This window comes from Poromitra crassiceps, assembly GCF_964638095.1.
Source record: "Poromitra crassiceps genome assembly, chromosome: 2".
Taxonomy (NCBI): Eukaryota; Metazoa; Chordata; class Actinopteri; order Beryciformes; family Melamphaidae; genus Poromitra; species Poromitra crassiceps.
This window is the reverse complement of record NC_139624.1, coordinates 49,318,926-49,340,454: the sequence shown is the minus strand read 5'-3', so window position 1 is coordinate 49,340,454 and position 21,529 is coordinate 49,318,926. Positions and strand designations below refer to the sequence as shown.

At 44.4% G+C, this 21,529-nt stretch overlaps 1 protein-coding gene across 2 annotated transcripts in view; it reads right to left on the bottom strand.

Moving 5' to 3' along the window:
* The window catches only part of ttll12 (tubulin tyrosine ligase-like family, member 12), a 136,704-nt gene that overhangs the window by 40,638 nt on the left and 74,537 nt on the right, over window positions 1-21,529 (bottom strand). For both annotated transcript variants that reach the window (XM_083653744.1, XM_083653745.1), the window contains exons 6-9: window positions 16,648-16,724; window positions 14,685-14,801; window positions 8,892-9,086; window positions 5,554-5,665 (exon numbers count right to left, since the gene is read on the bottom strand). In XM_083653744.1, the coding sequence (XP_083509870.1) occupies window positions 5,554-5,665; window positions 8,892-9,086; window positions 14,685-14,801; window positions 16,648-16,724 (501 nt within the window). The remainder of the gene's footprint in view (window positions 1-5,553; window positions 5,666-8,891; window positions 9,087-14,684; window positions 14,802-16,647; window positions 16,725-21,529) is intronic.

Sequence of the window (21,529 nt, the reverse complement as noted above, 5' to 3'; positions counted from 1 at the left end):
CCTTAATTTGGAGGAGAACATTCTCCTGAAATGAAGATTGATTGACAGCTGCCATGTCGTGATATGATTGGTTGAAATGGGGTAGAAATTTGATAGTGCAATGTGACATTACTGTTATGAATGAAATCTTGAAAAATGAACTTTTGGTGTCAAAAAGTGTGAAAAACTAAATAAATTAGATTTTTGTGATTTCTTTTGGCATACATTATCAAATAGGTGCACTGAATACCCAGGTATTTGAACTAAAATAAAAAAAAGTCATTTTTGGGTTCAGCTCGACTTTAAACTTATCTAGAGGAAACAGTCCAGGAAACAGTTCAGGGCTGTAACCAGGATCGGGCCCTGGACTTTTTTACCCAGACCAGCCCACCTCAACCAGCACGCGGCGCGGATACTCCGCAACCCCCACCCCATCGACGCACAAACACAAGAACAAGCCAAAATTCGGAAGGGGCAACAATTTTTTTTTACGGTAACCTTAGCTCGCAGCCAAAATTTTGGGCTGTTTTTCTAAAATGTTGGTCGTTTGAAGCCAGATTTAGAGGAATATCTAATAATAAAAAAAAAAAAGCATTCCCAAAGTGGGCCGCTGGGGTTCACTGTCTTAAAAAAAATATATATATATATATATATATACTTTTGCCTGGTCAAGCGGCCCACCAGCCCACCGGGATTTGTCCCGGTGCTCCCGATGGCCAGGCCGACTATGGCTGTAACAATGGATCTTGATGGGTGTTTGCTCTGTGCGCGTTTGTCCCAAAGTGATGTACTATATAAGCGCCTTAATTCTAAGTAAATGTTCAGATCATTTCCCCAATAGCCTGCGTCTGTGTTGTCATTGATTAACACATTGACTGCCAGCCGTTTTTTTTTTGCTGTAGGTAGCTTTTGCCAAGCCGTTTTTTTGAGGATTCTGGCTCATTTTACAAGAGCCGAGGATTCTTTTCTGCTTGGAGTTTGTCAACACAAAGTTCACAAAAGTACTAATAGAATGTGTGCTTTCTCTGTCTAAAAGAGTTAGTTTGTAGAGTTAGTAGTTATGTAGATATTAGCCGTTGAGTACAGCATGGTTTTAGCGTCTGAGAGTGAAAGCTGAGATAATCGCAGTTTTGTGAAATTCAATCAAACAGGCAGAACAGTGACTTTAACCATTTATTTTTGGCATCAGTGAGAGATCAGACATCCAAACAATATAGTTCCGAACGCCCTCTCCTTCAACTCCTCCCTCCGTGGGCGTGTCTAGTGGCTTTCAGCCTGCGTTTGTCACAAGCGAGTGCTCTGCTGCTGGGAGTTTCAGCAGCCTCCCTCCCTGGCAGCGAGTTTGAGCAGCCTCCCTCCCTGGCAGCGAGTGTGGATAGGTCTCACTCGTCTCTTGGGTTTGAGAGCCCCGATGAAGCCCCGTGCGACTCTAGGCTTTATGCTGCCCACACAGTCCATTTCTGGAACCCCCCACCGCAGCAGCGCGAAAGCGTCCCCGCCTACAGTATGAGAATGAGGCTCGTTCGTTTCTGACTGTAAAATCGCCAAGCCATTTCCTTGAGAATGGAGGAAGCAGCCGCGGGAGGCGGCTGCTTTTGGTTGACTTTATCTCTGTCGGGAGAGGACCGTCGCCACCTAGCTGGTCGGTAAAATAGATTATACACATTCAATACTTCCAATATCTCCATAGGAGACGCGGGGGGCATTGATCCACGTAGCACCGTCAAAAAAAAAAAAACGATTTTTTTGACGTATTAATACGTCAATGGCAGTGAACCGCTGGATTTTTTTTAACGTATATATACGTCAGTGGCAGTCAACGTGTTAAGTGTATTTTCATTAATTAACCACGACAGTGGCCCTCTAGTTTAATGTTTCTTGGAATCGAAAATTCAACTTCCTGCAATAGCTTGGCACAGCTATGCCTAACTTCCTGCCTGTTGCTTGCTAACCTACAGTCTCTTGACATGGGTATGTGGGTAACTGTGATAGCATTAACGCTAGGAGGAAATTCAGATCCACGTGTTGTTTTGTTGTTACAACGTATCTTAAAGGCAACGTTTCACTGTCCGGTGATAGATCTAGCTCTACTCTAGACTCTAGCAGTCTTAAAGGATGGGTTTTCCATGGGGAATATGAATATATATTAAATCTCACGCCCCTAAGGTTTTCGAATCCGTTGAAATTCTTGAAATTGGAGCTTCACTCCCAGAGATATCAAGCATCTCTCACATATTTTTTGGGCCAGCCGACGCGTTTCGCGTCATCTGGCCTAAGTCCGCCTTGCGGAAGTCGTGCACCTATGAACTACAACTGTTGTTGGCCATGGTCCCGCCTCTAGAGGTCCTCCACGCCCCTTCAGAGGCCTTGACAAAAACCAAAAGGCAGCCATCTTTCCAACCGCCTAGCCTGCTGTAGCTAATATTAGCTTCCCATAGTTCCTTGCAAAGAGACCATTATCTCGGGAACGGAAGCACTAATCGACACGGGACTGGCGGCATTGGAAAGCTCGTCAAATTTTACATCTAGTAGTAGGTGGGTTGAAGTAACGAAATCAACGCTGAGCAATGTACCCGTTTTTACACATTTTTACAGAAAATAGTTACAACATCAGATGCGCGTAACTCCTACGAAAATGCCTTAAAATGCATGAATTTTTTTTTATGAAGACATCTCCCGACATATATACTTCAGTTTAAATGTGGTGCAATTTGGAGGCAATTTATTTTCGATTTATTTTCGATTTATTTCTTCTTCTCTCCATATATTATTGTCGAAGCCTTCTTCTTCTTCTTCTTTGAGTTTTATGGCGGTTGGCAAACATATATGTGCATTACCGCCACCTACTGGAGTTTGATATCAGCCAAATGCCTGAGGGGTGGGCATAAAAACGAAGGCCACGCGAGCCCAGTGCATTGTGGGAAATGTAGTATTTCGAGTCCCCGCACCCGCACCTCCCCCCCACCACCCCCCCCCACACACAGAGTGGATTTCGGTTGATATCTCTGTGAGTAAACCTCCAATTTCAAAAATTTCAACGGATTCGAAAACCTTAGGGGCGTGAGATTTAATATATATTCATATTCCCCACGGAAAACCCATCCTTTAAGAGGAGCCGGAACAAGACCAGAGGACAGAGAGGAGTTGATGAGGATAGTGAGGAAAGGAGCTATATCAGTGGAGATGGTTTGGAGAAGAGGAGGGGATGGGATCAAGGGGGCAGGAGGTGGCATGGTTGGACCTCACAAGTGTAAGGACATCTTCAGGGGAGAGGGGGGAGAATAATAATATATTGTTCAATCCTGTTTATTGATAGTGCTTAGCTAGACATATTCTCTTATTTCTATTCCTATTTTATTGCTTGTGTGCTGTATTGCTGCTACAAAGGAATTTTCCCTCTGGGATTAATAAAATAACTACCTACCTTCTCTGTAAAGCCCTCTGAGACATGCTTGTGAATTAGGGGGCTACACAAATAAACTTGACAGCGTTACTGTTTGTCACCGGTGCCGCCCCTCATTCTGGTATTGACTAAAACATATTAGGCATCATTTCATAATTCCCATCTCTCTCATGGCTGTGAGGCTCACAAACAAGCCCCCTGCCCCCCTTGTGTAGTATATTTTAATCCATTGTTCATTAAGCACACACATGCAGCATGTAAAGTCCAAAATGGAGAACACTCTCTTTTCTCTCTAACTCCCTCTATCTGCTCCATGTGTGCACACACAAACATAAACACTGTTGCATACCTGTTTTCTTCCTCTCCCCAAGCTCCCATTCTGACACACACACACACACACACACACAGCGCAGCTGCCAAAAATGACCACTCTCTCAAACACGCGCACACACACAGCCGAGGAGCCCAGCACTCCTCTCTCCTCTCGTATAGGCTCCCCTCTCCAGATGAGCACACTCACACATACTAAAGGATTCCATGCTACATTTAAGGACATATGGTTGCTGTGTCTGTGTGTATAATCATAACATTACCATGTTTGGAAATGCAAGCTGAACTACTGTAATTGGAGATGTTTAGATCATGCTATGCTACGTCACTGCACACTATAAGACAGGATTACTGTACATTGTAACGCAGTTCATTTTAGATCCAGTCTGGCTATTGGAACTCTCCATCTTGCTGCAGAAAGATGTTTTTTCTGATGCTTTGTCTATTCAATAAAGAGATGTATTGAATGAAGGAATCAGGCGGTTTCTTTGACATTTTCCTTCTCCTTTTGAAAAGTGAAATTTTACTTACAAACATTGTGCTCCTGCACTGATGTTGCACCTCCCACCTCCCTATACCGCTAACATGTGCAATACAATGCAATTCATGCATATAACCTGTGAATACAACCTGTTACTACTCTGCACCGTGTATATAGTTTGCTAAAATTGCCATCTCTGACAACTGTACTTATGCCAACTTTGTACTTGTACCTGCCACTTTGCACTCTGCCACACTTGGCTGTAAATACTCTGCCCATATCTTGCATAATGTTTAAATTTAGGCATATTTATAGTGTCATTGTGTTGTTTATGTCTCATATAATATGTGCTTCAACTACACCAATTTCCTTGTATGTGCAAAAATACTATGGCCGAATGAAATAATTCTGATTCTGATCTGGTCATGCGATCAAATTAGAAATAGGTTTGTTTGTCTTCAAGCGGCTGTTCATGTAGGCAAAAGGCCAGGGAATTATGACACACATGGTCACAAGTGCAACACAGGCTTATATTTCACTGTGCAGCTGTGCAACTTGACGCACAACACTGCATAAGTGAATGCGTAACATGACTGTCAAATATTTAACATAGGTGTTCCACCAGATTAGCCAGGAATTCACACACCTCACACCATTCAGGCAAAAATAAAAACAAGGGAGAGAGAAAACAAAAGACAAAGACACATAAGAAGCAGATAAGCTGTTGTTCTGGGTTTGGGGAGCAGAGAAAAGGGGGTCCCCCCTCCCCTTTGAGGAGTTTTTCCCGGGAGTTTTCCTCGCTTTGTTTGAGTATCTATGCAGACTTAGTAGCCTACCCGGGACCCAGGTGGGGTGGGATACTGGTGCTGCTCAACAACGTGCGCTAAAGGTTGTCTATCACACATTTTTAACGCTGTATTCTTCTTTTATTTTTTTTTATTTTAACAAATTGCATTGCATTTACATTTTGCTAACTTGCATTTGGTGGCCAAGATGGCATAGTCCCTACTGTATCCACCTTATTTCTAGCTGCCATGATGCCTATGGGTGCTTCTTCCGGTGTAATCCTCCCAGCCTTGTTGCTGACAGCTTGACACCCGTCTGTAATGTTTCAAAGCTGCAGGCGAACGGAGCAAATTACTAATCAGGTCCAGCTTGGCAAAAATCTCGTTGATAAATATCCAGAGTTGCTCAAAGAGCAACAGAAATAGCGGATGTGATAGATAAAATTATTACATTCCCTCAAATAAGTCGTCAAACCAGTCTTATTTATTGTGACAAGCAACTGGATCCTGATGCATGTAAACACTTTATATAATAAGTCACTAGAGAAAGTTTTGTGTGTGTGTTTTGTGTGTACCTTTGGTGTGCTCTCCCTCTGTCTGATGATGTAGTCCAGGTTGTTAGTGATGTGTGTGTCCAGTCCACGGGCCAGGTTCCAGGGTTTACAGATCCAGTGGTTATCCTCTCCCCTGAAAAACACACACACACACACACACACACACACACACACACACACACACACAAAATATTTTTTGTTTGTTGGCAACTTAAAATAAAAAACCAGAGGCCATTCTGCGTGTGTCCTTCTGGAACATGGAGAGAATTGTTATTTATCGTTTACGTATTTGCATCGGGACAGATACACATACTTATGACATTTAGCATGAAACATCTGATGTCATGCATCACAGCATATGTAGCCTAGCCCTAGCCCTAGGCTAATTTAAAATGCAAGAAACTTGATGACTGAAAACAGAATGATGACTTCATGCTATGATCATATGTGAACATTGTATCGCAACTGTGGGGAAAACTCAGGCTGAGAGAGTGGAAATCTAACAGGTTGGGAGGCATATTTCTGATTATTTGAATGCAGATGGAATATGTAATAATTAAGCTCTTCATTAAAAAGTACAAGGTCAGATCAACAAGAGTGAGCAAGGAATAACAATTGCCGTGTTATCACTTTGAAGAGTGAAAGTTATAGATAGTATTCAATCAGCATCATCATCATCTCGCCGCGGTCATATTGTTGACATACCGTCCTGCACGCACAGCGCTGCAGCTGACAACTAGTAACAGCCTTATTGTCATTTCTGTTGCGTTAAGGTCTATTACAAAATAGCGATGGCGATGACAGCAATAAAAAGCCCAGGATTGTTGTTTGTATGCTGCCATTAATGCCTGTAATAAACAAAAGAAAAAAGAGGTGAACAGAGTTTGCTGTGAGGAGCTGGCATACATAGCTCACATAGGCTGTCACTAGTTGAGGCGTTATTTCGAATCCCACATAGGTTATGCCAAAACCACGCCCTGTGCCCGCCTACGCAGCAGTCAAGCGCCGGGATTGGCCAGGCGCTCAGGCTCATGTTGGGCTCTCTGTTACAGGGACACCATTCCTGTGAGAAGCAACAACCCCAAGCGAGGCTGCAATGAAGATATTGAAAGACAAACTCCTACACCAAAGCATACAATGTATTTTAATGTTATTTGACTTTCTGACCACCCGCCTCAGTGCTTATTATGAGGCCAGAATAACAGATGCTGCCCTTGGCCATTGGGAAGGCTAACCCTTTACTTTTGGTTTTATTTATTGTGTATGATTCAACTTTTTATCTATGATTTTATATAATTGCATGTTTTTGTAGATTGTTGGGACTTCACTGGCCTGGAACAAACGGCTGGACTGGGGGGGGGGGGAAGCTAGGCCTATGTGCTGTAGCCTATTGTATTTTTCATTTTATATTTTTCATTTGCAGGTTAAACTGTCAGCTGAGCTCTGTTATTGAAGCTTTGGCTAAAGGCCTGAATTTTACGATGTTTTGAAATAAATGTTTAAAAATCGATTGTGTGTTAAGCTTGTGTTACATTTTCATTGGCGTTATTACAGTAATTTATTTTCAATGTCCGCTATCAAGAGCAATTTGGTTAATAAAATCGCTGGGCTGGGCACAGTGTTTGTGGTGTGTGGGAAATGTGTTAAAAGCTTGTGTGTTACGTTTTTCATTAGCGTTAATACACTAATAATTAATTTCAATGTCCGCTATCAAGAGCAATTCAGTTGGTTCATGAAATCGCTGGGCTGCGTGCCGTGCAGTGTTTGTGGTGTGGGAGATTCCAGCTGTCAAAAGAAGACAAAAGACTTGCTCCTGGCCAATCCCGGCGCTTGACTGCTGCGTAGGCGGGCACAGGGCGTGGTTTTGGCGTAACCTATGTGGGATTCGAAATAACGCCTAGTTGAGAGCTGCGGCGCTATGTCGACATTAACAACATGGCCGCAGCGACCGTGATGACGCTGATCAAATACTATCTATATTGCCAAGGCCATTTGGTCAGTGTTATCTTGAGTTTCGGGGTCCTGCACATTCCAGAGCCACAGTTCTGTGGGAAACACACAGGATGTTATTTTGGTGATAAGAGCTGAAGCTACTAATCTTTCAATGGTGAAACAGACTTCGTATTATTGAGGGTCTTAAAGGTGTTGAATATGTAAATATGGGTTAAAGGTTGCACAAGTGAACAATGTTGTTTGGTAGTGGTACTTTTTCATTTCTTACTCAACACAGTCACATGCATGAGTGTGTCCCTTACGTGAATGTAATTGGGGAAGCAATTATACTATTATTCGACAACTACAGCATTATTATAGCAGAGCTAGATGCAGTGCACTTTATTAACCTTCTGTGTGTTATAGCAAGTAGGCCTGGTTCAAGGCCTCACTCGCTTCCATAAGGAACTCCTTATTTGGTGTTTCCACAGCTTTTCTCTGGTTTAAACTGCAGATACAACATGCTCTCCGTTAACAAATATCAATCTTGAATGCTTTAGTTAATTAACTCTCTTTTGCCGGACAGGAGGGACATAAATTTAGGGCTGCAACTAACGATTATTTTCATTATCTGTCGATTATTTTCTCGATTAAGTTGTTTGGTCAATACAATGTCAGAAAATGGTGAAAAATGTCAGTCAGTGTTTCCCAAAACCCAAGATGACGTCCTCAAATCTCTTGTTTTGTCCACAACCCAAAGATATTCAATTTACTCACATAGAGGAGTAAAGAAACCAGAAACTATTCACATTTTAGAAGCGGGATTTGGAGAATTTGGACTTTCTCCTTAGAAAATTACTCAAAACGATTATCAAAATAGTTGTCAATTAACACATGCCCTTAATCTGGCTTCCCACCCGCAGACACAGCCAATCGTGGCTGTATGGGCGCCCGACCAAACCGGAGGTAACACGGGGGCGTGAACCTGTACGTGACCCTCGTGTTGGTAGGCAGGGAATCTACCGCTAGACTACCCGGATGCTCAGCACAAAGAAAGTTATCAACCAAAACCATTTTCCTGTTAAACGTACCTTCTACCTACAGTAAATTTTGTCTGCTCAACAGCCTCTCTGATAATCCAGATCCTGCCTGGAACACAACCTTGAGGTGGCTGACACAGGCCAGCACTTGCATTATGCACCCAAAATGCATTTTGTTCCACACACTTGCTTGGGTAACATCTTGCCTGTTTGAAAGTAAGTAACTATCACATGCCATGGCGATTCATTTTGCAACATGTTAATATGTTTTTAATAATATTTCATCAAAACACACCAGCCACAGCAATAAAGGAAACGGTATTAACACGAAAACTTCACTGATGATTAAACAAACAAAAACAAAGAAACAAAACAGCAGACTCAAACCTCTCTTGTCTCTGCTGGTAATGTCTGATAAACTGGGGCAGTTCTGTCTGGAGGTTGAACGTCTTTGGCAGCCAGTGGGCCCCCCGGGCGCCCCTGGCTCTCCGGCTTACGGCGGCCAGGCAGTCCTTCACCGTGAGGATACTCTCACAGGGAAACTGGTTGACCATGACGTGAGGTCGCTCCTCGCTCAGCTGTCTGTCAGAGGAGAAACAGAGCCCGTTCACTGTGATGTTAAAGTCGAGCTGAACCCAAAAATGACTTTTCTTTTCTTTTAGTTCAAATACCTGGGTATGCAGTGCACCTATTTAATAATGTATGCAACAAAAAAAAAATCACAAAAATCTAATTTCTTTAGTTTTCCACACTTTTTCACATCAAAAGTTCATTTTTCAAGATTTCATTCATAACAGTACCGTAATCTACAGTTTGCTGACGTCACCTAGTACTATCAAATTCCTACCACATTTCAACCAATCATATCACGACATGGCAGCTGTCAATCAAATCTTCATTTCAGGATAATTTTCTCTTCCAAATGAAGGAGAAAATGGCAGAATTCCTATCCCATGAACATGAACAAAAAACAAAAACGGTACTGTCTAAGAATGCAAAGAAATGTAACTGGCTCGTTAAAACTTGCATTCCAGGAATATTGTATTTACCGCAATAGCGATAATGGCGCGCGACTGAAAGCCTGGTTGTCAGGGGTCGCCCCTCGGAGATTCCAGGCGGGCGGGCAGCACCCATGCATCGGATTGTCCGCTCGTTCCGCATGAAGCAGCTGGCTGCCTGGTACTCTGCGGATCCCACTCGCGTAGCACGACAACACGATGAATCACACTCGATTTGGGGGTGGAACACGCCAGGATTGGCCAATGCCAAAGCCAGTCCCCAGAATTGTCAAATCAAATCATCAACACCATATAATTATGGTCCGCCTCTCAACCCTGTCATCTCAGACAAGATTTGTTTGAGTCTCCGACGCTCGCTCTATTGCATTCGCCTCTGGTTCACTTCGACTTTAACAATGGTGATTTTTAACACATTCACTGCCAACAACGTGTAAACACGTTTTCAGAATCCAGCTGTTGACTGCCAACAACGTGTAAACACGTTCTTGGCATCGATTTTTTTTTTTTAACGGGGGGTTGTGCATCTAACCCTTTTACATATCTTATATAAGTATTGGACGTGTACAACGTGTACAACCCATTCCACCGACCCACTAAGTGGCGACAAGGAAGTAGGAAGGCAAGCAAAAAGCAGTGTGATCCATTTCCATTCTCATGAAAATGGATTGGCGGAGGCGCTTTCGTTTTCGGTGCGGTGCGGGATTGCAAACTTGCATCGTGGATTGCGGATGGAGCACACTTTGAGGCACGCAGCGTAAATATGACCAGAGTCGCAGGGGCTTCATCGGAGCTCTCGGCCAGGGCTCCGGGAGGTGGGCGAGTCCAGCCGGGCTTCCTCGGGGAGCGGCCACGCAGACAGGCACAGCCAGGCACAGCGGCAGCGGGGCAGTGAGGCTGGTGACAAGCAGCAGGCCATTTTGCCTTGCAAAATTGGAATTGGAAACAGCCATAAAAGGCTTTTAGAATGGGATTTTCAACCCATTCTTTTTTGTTTCTTTTTCGCTCTAATTTAGAGTAATTTAATTTCTATTCAGAAATTTATTTGAGAGGTCGAGAGTATGAGAAAGTGAATTTGCACAGGTAGGAAAGTGCTTGTTACACGGCGCTGCAGCCAAGAAGAACGCCCACGGAGGGAGGAGTTGAAGCAACTCTCCCTCTCGCTCTCTCCCTCTCTCTCTCTCTCTCTCTCGCTCTCTCTCCCTCCCTCCCTCTCTCTCTCTCTCTCCCTCTCCCCCTCTCACTAGGATTAAACCTAGTGCGTCTCCCTCCCGAGAGGGAGGGAGAGAGAGAGAGAGGGAGGGAGAGCGAGAGGGGGAGGGAGAGAGAGAGAGAGAGAGAGAGAGAGAGAGGGAGGGAGAGCGAGAGGGAGGGAGAGAGAGAGAGAGAGCGAGAGGGGGAGGGAGAGAGAGAGAGAGAGAGCCAAAAATGAATGGTTAAAGTGACTGTTCTATCCAATTTCACAAAAAGCCGTTTATCTCTGAATATTTTTTCTGACGCTAAAACCATGCTGTATTCAACTGCTAATGCTTACATAACTACTAACTCTACAAACTAACTCTTTTAGACAGAGAAAGTACACATTCTATTAGTACTTTTGAGATATTGTATGTTCACAAAGTCCAAGCTGAAACGAATCCTCGGCTCTTGTAAAATGAGCCAGAATCCTCAAAAAACGGCTTGGCAGAAGCTACCTACAGCAAAAAAAAACGGCTGGCAGTCAATGTGTTAAGAGCAGAAGTTGTGTTCTCTTTCAGCAATGTTGTAACTGAATTGAAAATGGAATCTAACACTACAAAAACTCATTTGGTCATTATATGTTAATGTCATTCTGGTATGTTAATAATTGAATTTCAAGAATTTGAGAGTCTAGTGAATGAATTCATTTAAATGTAGTCACATTAAATGCAATAACGACCAAATTCAATTTCAAACCATTACATTCGGTTTATCCTCCACCCACAACACGGGCACATGCATCCCTAGAAAATAGAAATATAGCCTTTTCTATGCATTTAAACAGGAATTTGTCCTTTTACTTACGGGTAATGAATGTTTATTTAAAATGAATGTCACATCTGAGGAACTTGGGAATCATAGGTAATCCTCATGCACTTTCCCTCACATGTCTCATCTTTTCATGCAGCACAACAGACAGAACGGACACTTGTTTGCAGTGAAGTCTGCTTTAGCGTAACAAAATAAAAAAATAAATTAATCATTTTGTGGCATTTGCACACATCTGCCCCAGAAGGGATTTTGTTTTTCTTGTGTGTGTGCCCCTTTTGACAACACTAATGACATCATCAGTGATGTCACAATGCCTCCTTGCGTGTGTGCCCCCTTATGACATCACTGATGACATCATCAGTGTGTGTGTGTGTGTGTGTGTGTGTGTGTGTGTCCCCTTATGACATCACTGATGACATCATCAGTGATGTCACAATGCCTCCTTGTGTGTGTGACTCACTTCCGGGACAAAATTGAAACAAACAAACATTGCCCACATTGCCAAATTGATATACAGTAGATAGATAGATGTTTTAATTGATGACCAGTCTGTTAAAACAGTAGAGAAGTTTAAATACTTTTTTGAATCCAATCTAAGTTTCACAGCCAACGCAGAATACATCTTTAAAAAAGCAATGCAGCATTTGTATCTAATCAGGAAATTGGATTCATACAAAATCAGCAAAGCTATTCTGGAGACTGTCTCCAGGAGTCTTATTGAAAGTATTTTGACCTTTGACATGTGTACATGGTATGGGAATCTAGGAGCTAAGAACAGAAATAGACTGTCCCGAATTATAAACATGGCAAGTAAAATTATTGGGAAAGAACAAGAACAACTTGGATGAATTTATAAAACATGGGTGGCACGAAAAGCCAGACAAATTGTGTCTGACCCTGTACATCCCCTTTTTAATGAGTTCACAAAACTGCCCTCGGGAAGATGCTATAGAGTTCCTGCAGCAACCAAGAACATCTACAAAAAATCTTTCATACCAAACGCAATAAATCTGCTAAGTTCATAAACGTCAGACTCATCCACATCAGAACCATGTCCGTTATCGCTGTATGTATTGTGCTGTTGTCCTGTTGTCTTGTTCTATGTTGTATTAACTCATTCACCGCCAGTTTAGGACTGCCAATATTTAGCACAGGCCAAAGATTTTCATAATTGTTGGTCATCTTTCAAGACCCACAGTAAATTATCTATTAGCACCAGAGTGATTTGCAATACCTCAAAATGAAGATGTACGTCTCTGGGTTCACCAGGAAAAAAAAAGTGAGCTTTTAGCATGTTCTGTACTCTACTTATAGCCATTTATATACACCCTGTTTTCACCCAAAAGGTCTCTCTGAGAAAAGAAATTGCAGAAAATGGCATTTATGTACAGCACACAATCTCAGGCAGAACTCGCTCTCAATTCTTTTATTTTGAACTGTATTGACATCAGACATGTAAATATTATTCATTATGACACAAATGACAAAAAAAATATATATATATATATATGAAGTGCTTTTTTTACATTCAACAATACAGTTTGCTCAGTGTGAGTGAGTGTGCAGACAGACAGACAGACAGACAGACAGACAGACAGACACACACAGACACAGACACACACACACACACACACAGACACACACACACACACACACACACACACACACAGAGAGAGAGAGAGAGTTCTGTCCACAGCTGCTGCTAGATCGCACCTCCTTCCCCCCACCTCCTTCCCCCTCCTTCCCCATCAGCGTTTTGCCTCCTCTGCTCGTTTTCCTCCTCTCGTTCGGGCTGGGACGAATGCTGCGACACGACTATATACAGTCCATGGACACGACACAGGAACGGGTCCGGCTTGGCTTTGGGACCAGGCGCTGCTGGAACCGGATCGATCATGTTCGTCACGGGTTTGACTAGGCAGTCCAGTCTTCCTCGCCAGGAAAGTGGCTGTGCTGCTCTGCTGCTTGACTCTGTGTGAAAGCCATTTCTGTGGCGAGGCTGCAGCTGTTCTCCTCCTCCACACAGTTGTGACTTTGTCTCGTCTCTTTCGGGCTGGCACATAGGAACGGGGTCCAGGGACCAGGATCGATCATGTTGGTCATGGGTTTGACTACCGCGGTTTCGATGTCCGCTGCTCTGCAGCAAGTCGATCAGCTCTGCAGCGCGGCGAGGGGGCATTTTAATGGCGTTTCTCCTCTGCAACAAGGAAGCGCGTTTCTCCTCCTTTCCACCTTCTTCCTAATTTCAAACAACAGCTGCGGTATGTGTTTGATAACGTGCTGTCGGCTTGACTATGAGGTTAGGGACCTGAAACTATGTCACAGGCTGGGTAAGTGTTTCAACTATGCGCTGCACTCATAAAAACAAAAACACGTCAAACACGTCATTGGCGGGGAGGGCTATTTCTGATAACACGTCAAAGACGTCTTTGGCGGTGAATGAGTTAACATATCATTTCCTGTGCTGTGTACTGTGTATTCTGGTGTTTGTTGCATGTACTGTACTTTTCATGTGTGTAAGCAAACCTGTGAAGCCAAAGACAAATTTCCACATTATGGACAACAATAAATTGAATTGAATTGAATTGAACAGATAGTAGGTAGGCTTGGGCGGTATACACACGGTATATACACCGGTATACCAGGGTATTTAGGAAAGAAAGGAAAAAAATACCACATTGCATACATGGCAACGTTTAATTGCCATTCTCATAATTTAAGGACATTTGTGAACATTGTGCATGCAAAATAAAGTTTTCTGAAACATAGAAGTTGCAACCTTTTTTATTGATGGAAAATAAAATATATAAATGTATTACAGCAGGAACATAGCCAACAGGAAAATTGGTTTGGATGATAACTTGCGCAACACCAATGCCTATGCAATCCAATTCTGCCTGTTCATAATGTTTGTGTGTTTTTGTATGAAACCTAAATGTATGTTTTTTATGCTGCAAATGCCAACTTGACCAGGTTTTTTACCTGGTTAAATGTAGTAATAATAATAATAATAATAATAATAATAATAATAATAATAATAATAATAATATAAATCGTTCATATTCAAATATTCTTTTAATTTATATATTCGAATATAGAATATTCTTTGACAGCCCTAGTCTGGACATGTGTTTGTGTCACGCTTGTTGCTGACCTGAAATCCTTGAGGTGACCGAAGGCCCAAATGATATCCGCCGCCTCCTCTTCGTCTGTGAGCTCGAAGCGCGCATGAGTGAGGTTGTTGATTACTTGCTTCATTACGGAGAAAACTCTGGAAGACAAGGGACATTTATTTATTTACTTAAAGGGGGACTTACCCCCCCAGATTTCTGGCAAAACGGTATTCTACTTGATTTGAAAACTCTGCAGGCAAGATGGCCGCCTATACTCCCTTGTACCCTGGCAGAATTCCTAGTCCATAAACTAACATAACTTGGCCAATAAGTATGTAACATACAAAATAAAACAAACAGTAATGTCTTCATTTGATGTAGAATGCTGAAGACATGTAAATGGTTTGTTAAACTCGTATTCCAGGAATATTGTATTTACTGCACTGCTCTAAAGAGAACGTAACTGGCTCGTGCCTCAAAGAGCCTGTTCGTCCTGGAACCCACTCGCTTGGCGCCAGAACACAATCGATTTGGGGATGGAACACGCCAGGATTGGCCAACGCCAACGCCAGGGTTTGGGTGGGTAACAGAAGAACAATACAACAACCATTTCACAGTGGAATGTGTGTCCCCGGCATTAATGTGTGAAAAGGATGCATGGAGAGTCTGTATGGAGAATGCGTGTCCCCGGTGTTAACTCATTCACCGCCAGTTTAGGACTGCCAATATTTAGCACAGGCCAAAGATTTTCATAATTGTTGGTCATCTTTCAAGACCCACAGTAAATTATCTATTAGCACCAGAGTGATTTGCAATACCTCAAAATGAAGATGTACGTCTCTGGGTTCACCAGGAAAAAAAAAGTGAGCTTTTAGCATTTCTGTACTCTACTTATAGCCATTTATATACACCCTGTTTTCCCCCAAAATGTCTCTCTGAGAAAAGAAATTGCAGAAAATGGCATTTATGTATTTATGCACACAATCTCATGCAGAACTCGCTCTCAATTCTTTTATTTTGAACTGTATTGACATCAGACATGTAAATATTATTTGTTAGGACACAAATGACAAAAAAAATACATATATATATATATATATACACATGAAGTGCTTTTTTTTTTACATTCAACAATACAGTTTACTCGGTGTGAGTGAGTGTGCAGACAGACAGACAGACAGACAGACAGACAGACAGACACACCGACAGACAGACAGACAGACAGACAGACAGACAGACACACACACACACACACACACACACACACACACACACGATCCCCCTTTAAGATTTCTAACCCCACATAGGATAAGCAATAACCACGCCCTGTGGCGCTGGGATTGGCCAGGAGCAACACTGGAGGGCACGCAGCCCAGCGATTACATGAACCAACTGAATAGCTCTTGAGAAAGGACAGCGGGCTGCTCTGACTCCCGCTTCTGCCTTGTGCCTTGCTGTTGTGTGTTTATTTTGCACCCGTCCTCGTCCATGTCTCCCTGTCATATCTTCCCTGCTATCTGATCGTTCCCATTTTCCCCTCGGCTATTCAACACGTCCTCACCGCCCTCGCAAACTGATCGATCATTTCCTCATTCCTCCGATGATCAAACACATCTCTTGATTACTTTCTCCCGGCTGGCACAGAGGAAGTCGACTCCAGCTCGTGCAGCGCGCCGAGGCGCGTTTCAATGGCGTTTCTCCTGTCTGCACAAGGAAGCGTTACCAGTTTTCTGCTTTTCCTCCTGCTCAATTTCAAAACAACAGCTGCGGTATGTGTTTGTTCACGTGTTGTCTTAGATGATAGGGACCTGATACCATGTGACAGGCTGGGGAAGTGTTTAAACTACGCCCTGCAGTAATAAAAACAAAAACACGTCAAACACGTCATTGGCGGGGAGGGCTATTTCTGATAACACGTCAAAGACGTCATTGGCGGTGAATGAGTTAATGTGTCAAGACACGCATCGAGAGTCTGTTTTGAGCTACAGAGATGATATGACTTACTTGAGGATTTTGTCCTCGGGGAAAGTGTGGGGCTGGATGTCCACTGGAAGCTTTTCCTTGTTCTCCTGTGAAATGGTCTATAGAGGAACAGAAGGAGCACAGACCATTAGATATCATTAGACATCTAAACGATTTGAGTCTTCAGCTTGTGTCAAAATGATATTCAGTTTTTTGTCAGAATGAGGCTGCGGTCACTTTTTTGGAAAAAAGAAAAGAAGAAAAAAGAAAGAAAAGATCCTGCATATGTGATATTACACCAAAGTTGAAAAGTAAACACATGATGTGATTAGATTTTGCTGATGTAAGGCATTTCATCTCCCTCCCTCCCTCCCTCTGTGCCACATTCAGTGTTTCTGGAGGGGGGAGGGGGCATGGCTACTTTCACGATGGAAATAAAAGCATTCAAAACCCAGAGCGGCCCGCCGCTGTCCCATGATGACCCTTCACCCATCTAACCATTCATCTGCCCCTTCCCCCCAATGTGAGGGGGTTAGGGAGCCTTTTAGGCGCTGGGGAATACCAGTGGGCACTTAGGGACCGTTCGTTATTTGGGGAAGGGGCCACTGGAGGAAAATAGGGGAGGGTAATCGTATTTTAAATTTAGTTTGAGGGAGGGTACACTCTCTTTAATTTGAGTCCAGGGGAGGGGTATACAATTTTGATTAGATAAAAATATATAAACTTTTTTTGTGTGTGTAATGTTTGCTTTTCGGACTTCAACAACTACTGAGTTGCTTCATTTACACCCCTCCTGTCCAAACTGTTTGGTATGTCCCGGTGCATTGTTTCTCTTTGGCGGTCCTATCTGTCGATCTTTGTGCTTGGCCTATCCAGACAGTAGGCGTGTACAGTATCTGGCGAATCAGTGGCGCTTTTCTGGTGATTCCGCGGCTGCTGGGCTCTGTGGGCTGGGGTCTCATACGCACCGCTGGGGTAACCTATACGTTCATACCAGCGAGGCTGCGACAGGCTGGTGTGCTGTTGCTGCTTTCTTTCGGGAGCGCGAGCCCCAGTGTTGAGGAGGTGTCTTTCGTAACGAGTGGCCGACCACAAACGTGTGTGATATGCTGGCGGACCACCCGTGCAAGGGGCTTCTTGAGCGTGCGTGAGCACTGTGTGCGCAGTGGGGGGGATCCGAGCCTGGGCTGTGATGCTATGAGCTGTTTTAATTAAAACATATAGCTATATATATTTTTGTCGATAATAAAGATTCCTATTTTAATATTAAGCTGCTTCTTGGTGTGTGTGCCTTAACGGCGTTGGAACCTGTGGCTGTGGTCTCTAGGTGCCACAATATGGAAGTAGCCTACATTTCCAGCACGAAAAGTCGAGCAAACAAACAGACATGGCATCACAAAATATATATATGTCGAGCAAACAAACAGACATGGCATCACAAAATATATATGGGCTCTATCGTTGCGCCAGATAAGTTGTCTAGGAAGTCACAGTAGAACCGAGTTATGCCTCACTCATCTCCTAAATTACGTTAAGTCTACAAGGGATATTTATACCACCAGGATGACATGTGAGGTCTCTAGACCATATTTCAAGCAGAAGGCCATTCGTGCATAATCTAATCCGATCACCCCCTGACGTCAGTCAAGTTCTAGTATGACGTGGTCAGTCAAAGTCTTAGTATGACGTCTGTAATGACGTCAGATATGACGTCAGTTAATTCTCATATATATAGCAAGGGTTCTACGTCACCTCTCTCTCTCCGGCCGATCATAGCAGCAGCTAGCTTCACGGCAGTCCATCTCCCCTGAAGCCGTCCTCCAAAGCGTTGTTTTGCGGCTGTTTTGTACCACATCTGCAGACCGAATCAGCACCCCCAAGTCCTCTTTACCGGTGGATAATTCCCGCGGACCTCTCAACGCTCCCCACCCCACTCCTGGCATGTCGGATCCCGAGCCAGAGCAGTCCACGGACAGTGACGACAGCTTAAACAACGATACCCCGTTCCGGATCAGCCACGGAGCGTATTTGCCCTCCGAGACGCCTGACGACACCGGCGAAGCGGCCGTGCCACAGGCCGCCAACGTAGCCACGATGAGAAGGCACGGTGCGCGCCACTGCGACGGGCCGCGCCACAGCTCAGCAGCCGATCCTGTCCCGGGTGTTCAGGCGTCCAGCTGCGTCCGCACCCAGGCTTCTTCTCCAAGCAGGCATCACAGGCCGTTCCATTCCACGTCGCTCGTGGTCAGTTGCACGGCAGGGGCGCGGATCCCTCTGCTATCACCGGGCAGTTAAGTCTTTACTTTAACCGTAAATAAACGGGAGGTTGCGTGAGTAAAAGATGTCACGTCGCTGCCTGATGACGGTGACGTTATCACCGCACATTGTATCCACCTTATCTTTGAATGCCCCACTGTAAAAAAGAACCGTGGGTACAAGGCCCGGTTTAACGTGACTCATTGTTGCCGCTTGCCATTTCCTTTGTTATACTCTGGCTGCAGACCCGAATTATAAACCGGAAGCTGGAGTCCGTTATAAAAGTTATAAATATAGTCACGTTATAAACAACTAACCAACGCTGGAGGTCCGTATGGAAACTCGAAATGTGTGTTACTCGAAATGGTTAAAAGTTAAATCAATTTGGTGGCGTTTTACTGCCATGTAACATAGCTAGCTAGGCGCTAACATTAGCCACAGTTAGTAGCCGACTACCCACAATGCATTACGTTATCCCAGCACCCGAACGACACGGCTGTAGAGCAGAATGGCTCTGCTGTAAAAAGGGTAAAATCCTCATAGACGCTTTTTGTCGGGGCTGGGGGGTTATCTAAATTGGTTACACCGGAAATAGAACCCATAGTTAACGTAAGGCAAAATGGCTGCCAAAAATAAGGTGGATATTTCATCCATAATTCTGTCAGCATGTTGTTGAGATCATGTGATACGCCGGTCAAAAATCACGCAATGGGTTATTAAAAAAAAAAAAGAAAAAAAAAAAAACTTGGCTCATGGAGCATGTCTGGGCATCAGTTTGAGTGTTAGCTAATCATAACCTTAAGACCGAAGTCAGACGGCCCAGGGGATGTTGACAGATCATCATCATTTTTCTTTACAGCAAAGCTTGAAACGTTTGCATTGAGGCCATGTTGTTTATCACCACTCTGACAGTAACAGCGCCTTCGCTTACATTCACGCTGGCTGTCTTATTTCACGTTTTTCCGCGTCAAGCTACCCAGTCCTAACTCACCACCTCCTGTTAACGAATTTCAAGGTAAAATGCCCTTGGCGTTCCTGTTGACCATAAATAATACCAAAGCTAAAACAGTTAATACAGTGACATGCTAGTCATGTAACAAGAGGCTGCGAAACCCACCGTTATATAACCATATAACCAACCATAACATATCACTGCGAGTTGCAACTAGCAGTATATGGTGCATTTGCAAGGGGGTGAAACTATTTTATTTGTTTGTTAACCAGTTTCTTTATATCTCATGCATTAAGCATTTCATTTCAGCTCTAGGGTTGCGCCAGAATGAACAGTTTGCCCCATGGATCTCTTGGCCTGCCCAGAGCGTCCGAGATGATATGGCACTCCCGCATCAGTGCTGCAGGCGGGTCCCGTCAATCCCTGTGAATCTGCCCAGACTTCCCCATGGTCCGGCCTCAGCTGCGCCAGCAGGGCTATGAGCAGTCCGTAGCAAACAGGTGTTTGTTGGGGGGAAAGATGGTCGCTATCTGATGACATCATCACCGGCCGTCACCACTTCCTGTGGGCGTTTCCGGATCCGGCTTTCAACTTCCTGCTTCCTGCCTGCTGCTGCCCGTGAGCTGTTCTCCCGTCGTCTCGACTTGGGAAATCATTTTTTCGCCCTCTGACGAGGGGAAAATGGTTTTGCATCTTTTCAATCGGCCAATTCCGGATGTGGTGGAAAGACCTTAACAGGTAGCCATGTCTGGGTTGGAAATTAGTAAGTATATCTGCCATTCTGGGTCCCTATAGAGACAGCACGCAGTTTGGTGATCGCTTTTGGCTCATGCGATCTTAAAAGAAACCAAAAGTCTTTTACTGAAGGCTAGCTTCAAACATTACAACAGCCCATTACACGACACATTGCATCTATTTCTTTTTCCCTAAAAAGTTTCTTCAGAGCCTTAAATAGGGAGTGTGGCGTCTCGGGAGCTCTTGGAGTGGGTCAGATGTGCGTTATTTGATGCTTTTCAGACGCATAAACAAGACAACTGGGCCATCGACCCCTACAGAGACCCTCTGTATGAAATTAAATAACTGGGAAAACTATGGCTCGCTACATCAGGCCCGGGCCTCAGACTGGCCCCGGCTCCCCTGTTCCTCATCGCACCTCGTCACCACACGTCAAGATCCTGGTTCACCCTGCACCTCCTTCGGGATCGGGGCGGCCACCTCAGCCGCCATGCAAGGAGTGCCCTCCGCCTCCCTCCAGCAAATGGGCCGCCGGTCTTCATCAGCATTCTCCAGCTACATCCGCCCGGAGCGGGCGGCCATACCGGCGTCCCAAAGAACCCTCCTCCCTTCATCGGCAAGCATGGCAACGAACAGTGTCCCGGACTTCCGTGCCAAAATGTCTCGTTGGTGGTGGCTCCCCGAAAAGCACGGCGCCCAGTAAGGCACAGTAAATCTCCCGGTTGATTTCCCCGGGGGCGAAGAGAGGAAAGAGAGAGAGCCAAGAGAGAGAGTCAGGGTCAGTCAGAAAGCCAAGTTGAGCGACGCGCGCCAAGTCGGGGGCCAAGCTAAATGGCGAGGTGCCAAGGCTGCCAAGTAGGCCAAGCTGGGAAGCGCCAAGTTAGGTAAAGGCGAGGCGCCAAGGCGGCCAAGTAGGCCAAGCCAGGAAGCGCCAAGTTAAAGCGGGAGGTGCCAAGGCGGCCAAGTAGGCCAAGCCGGGAA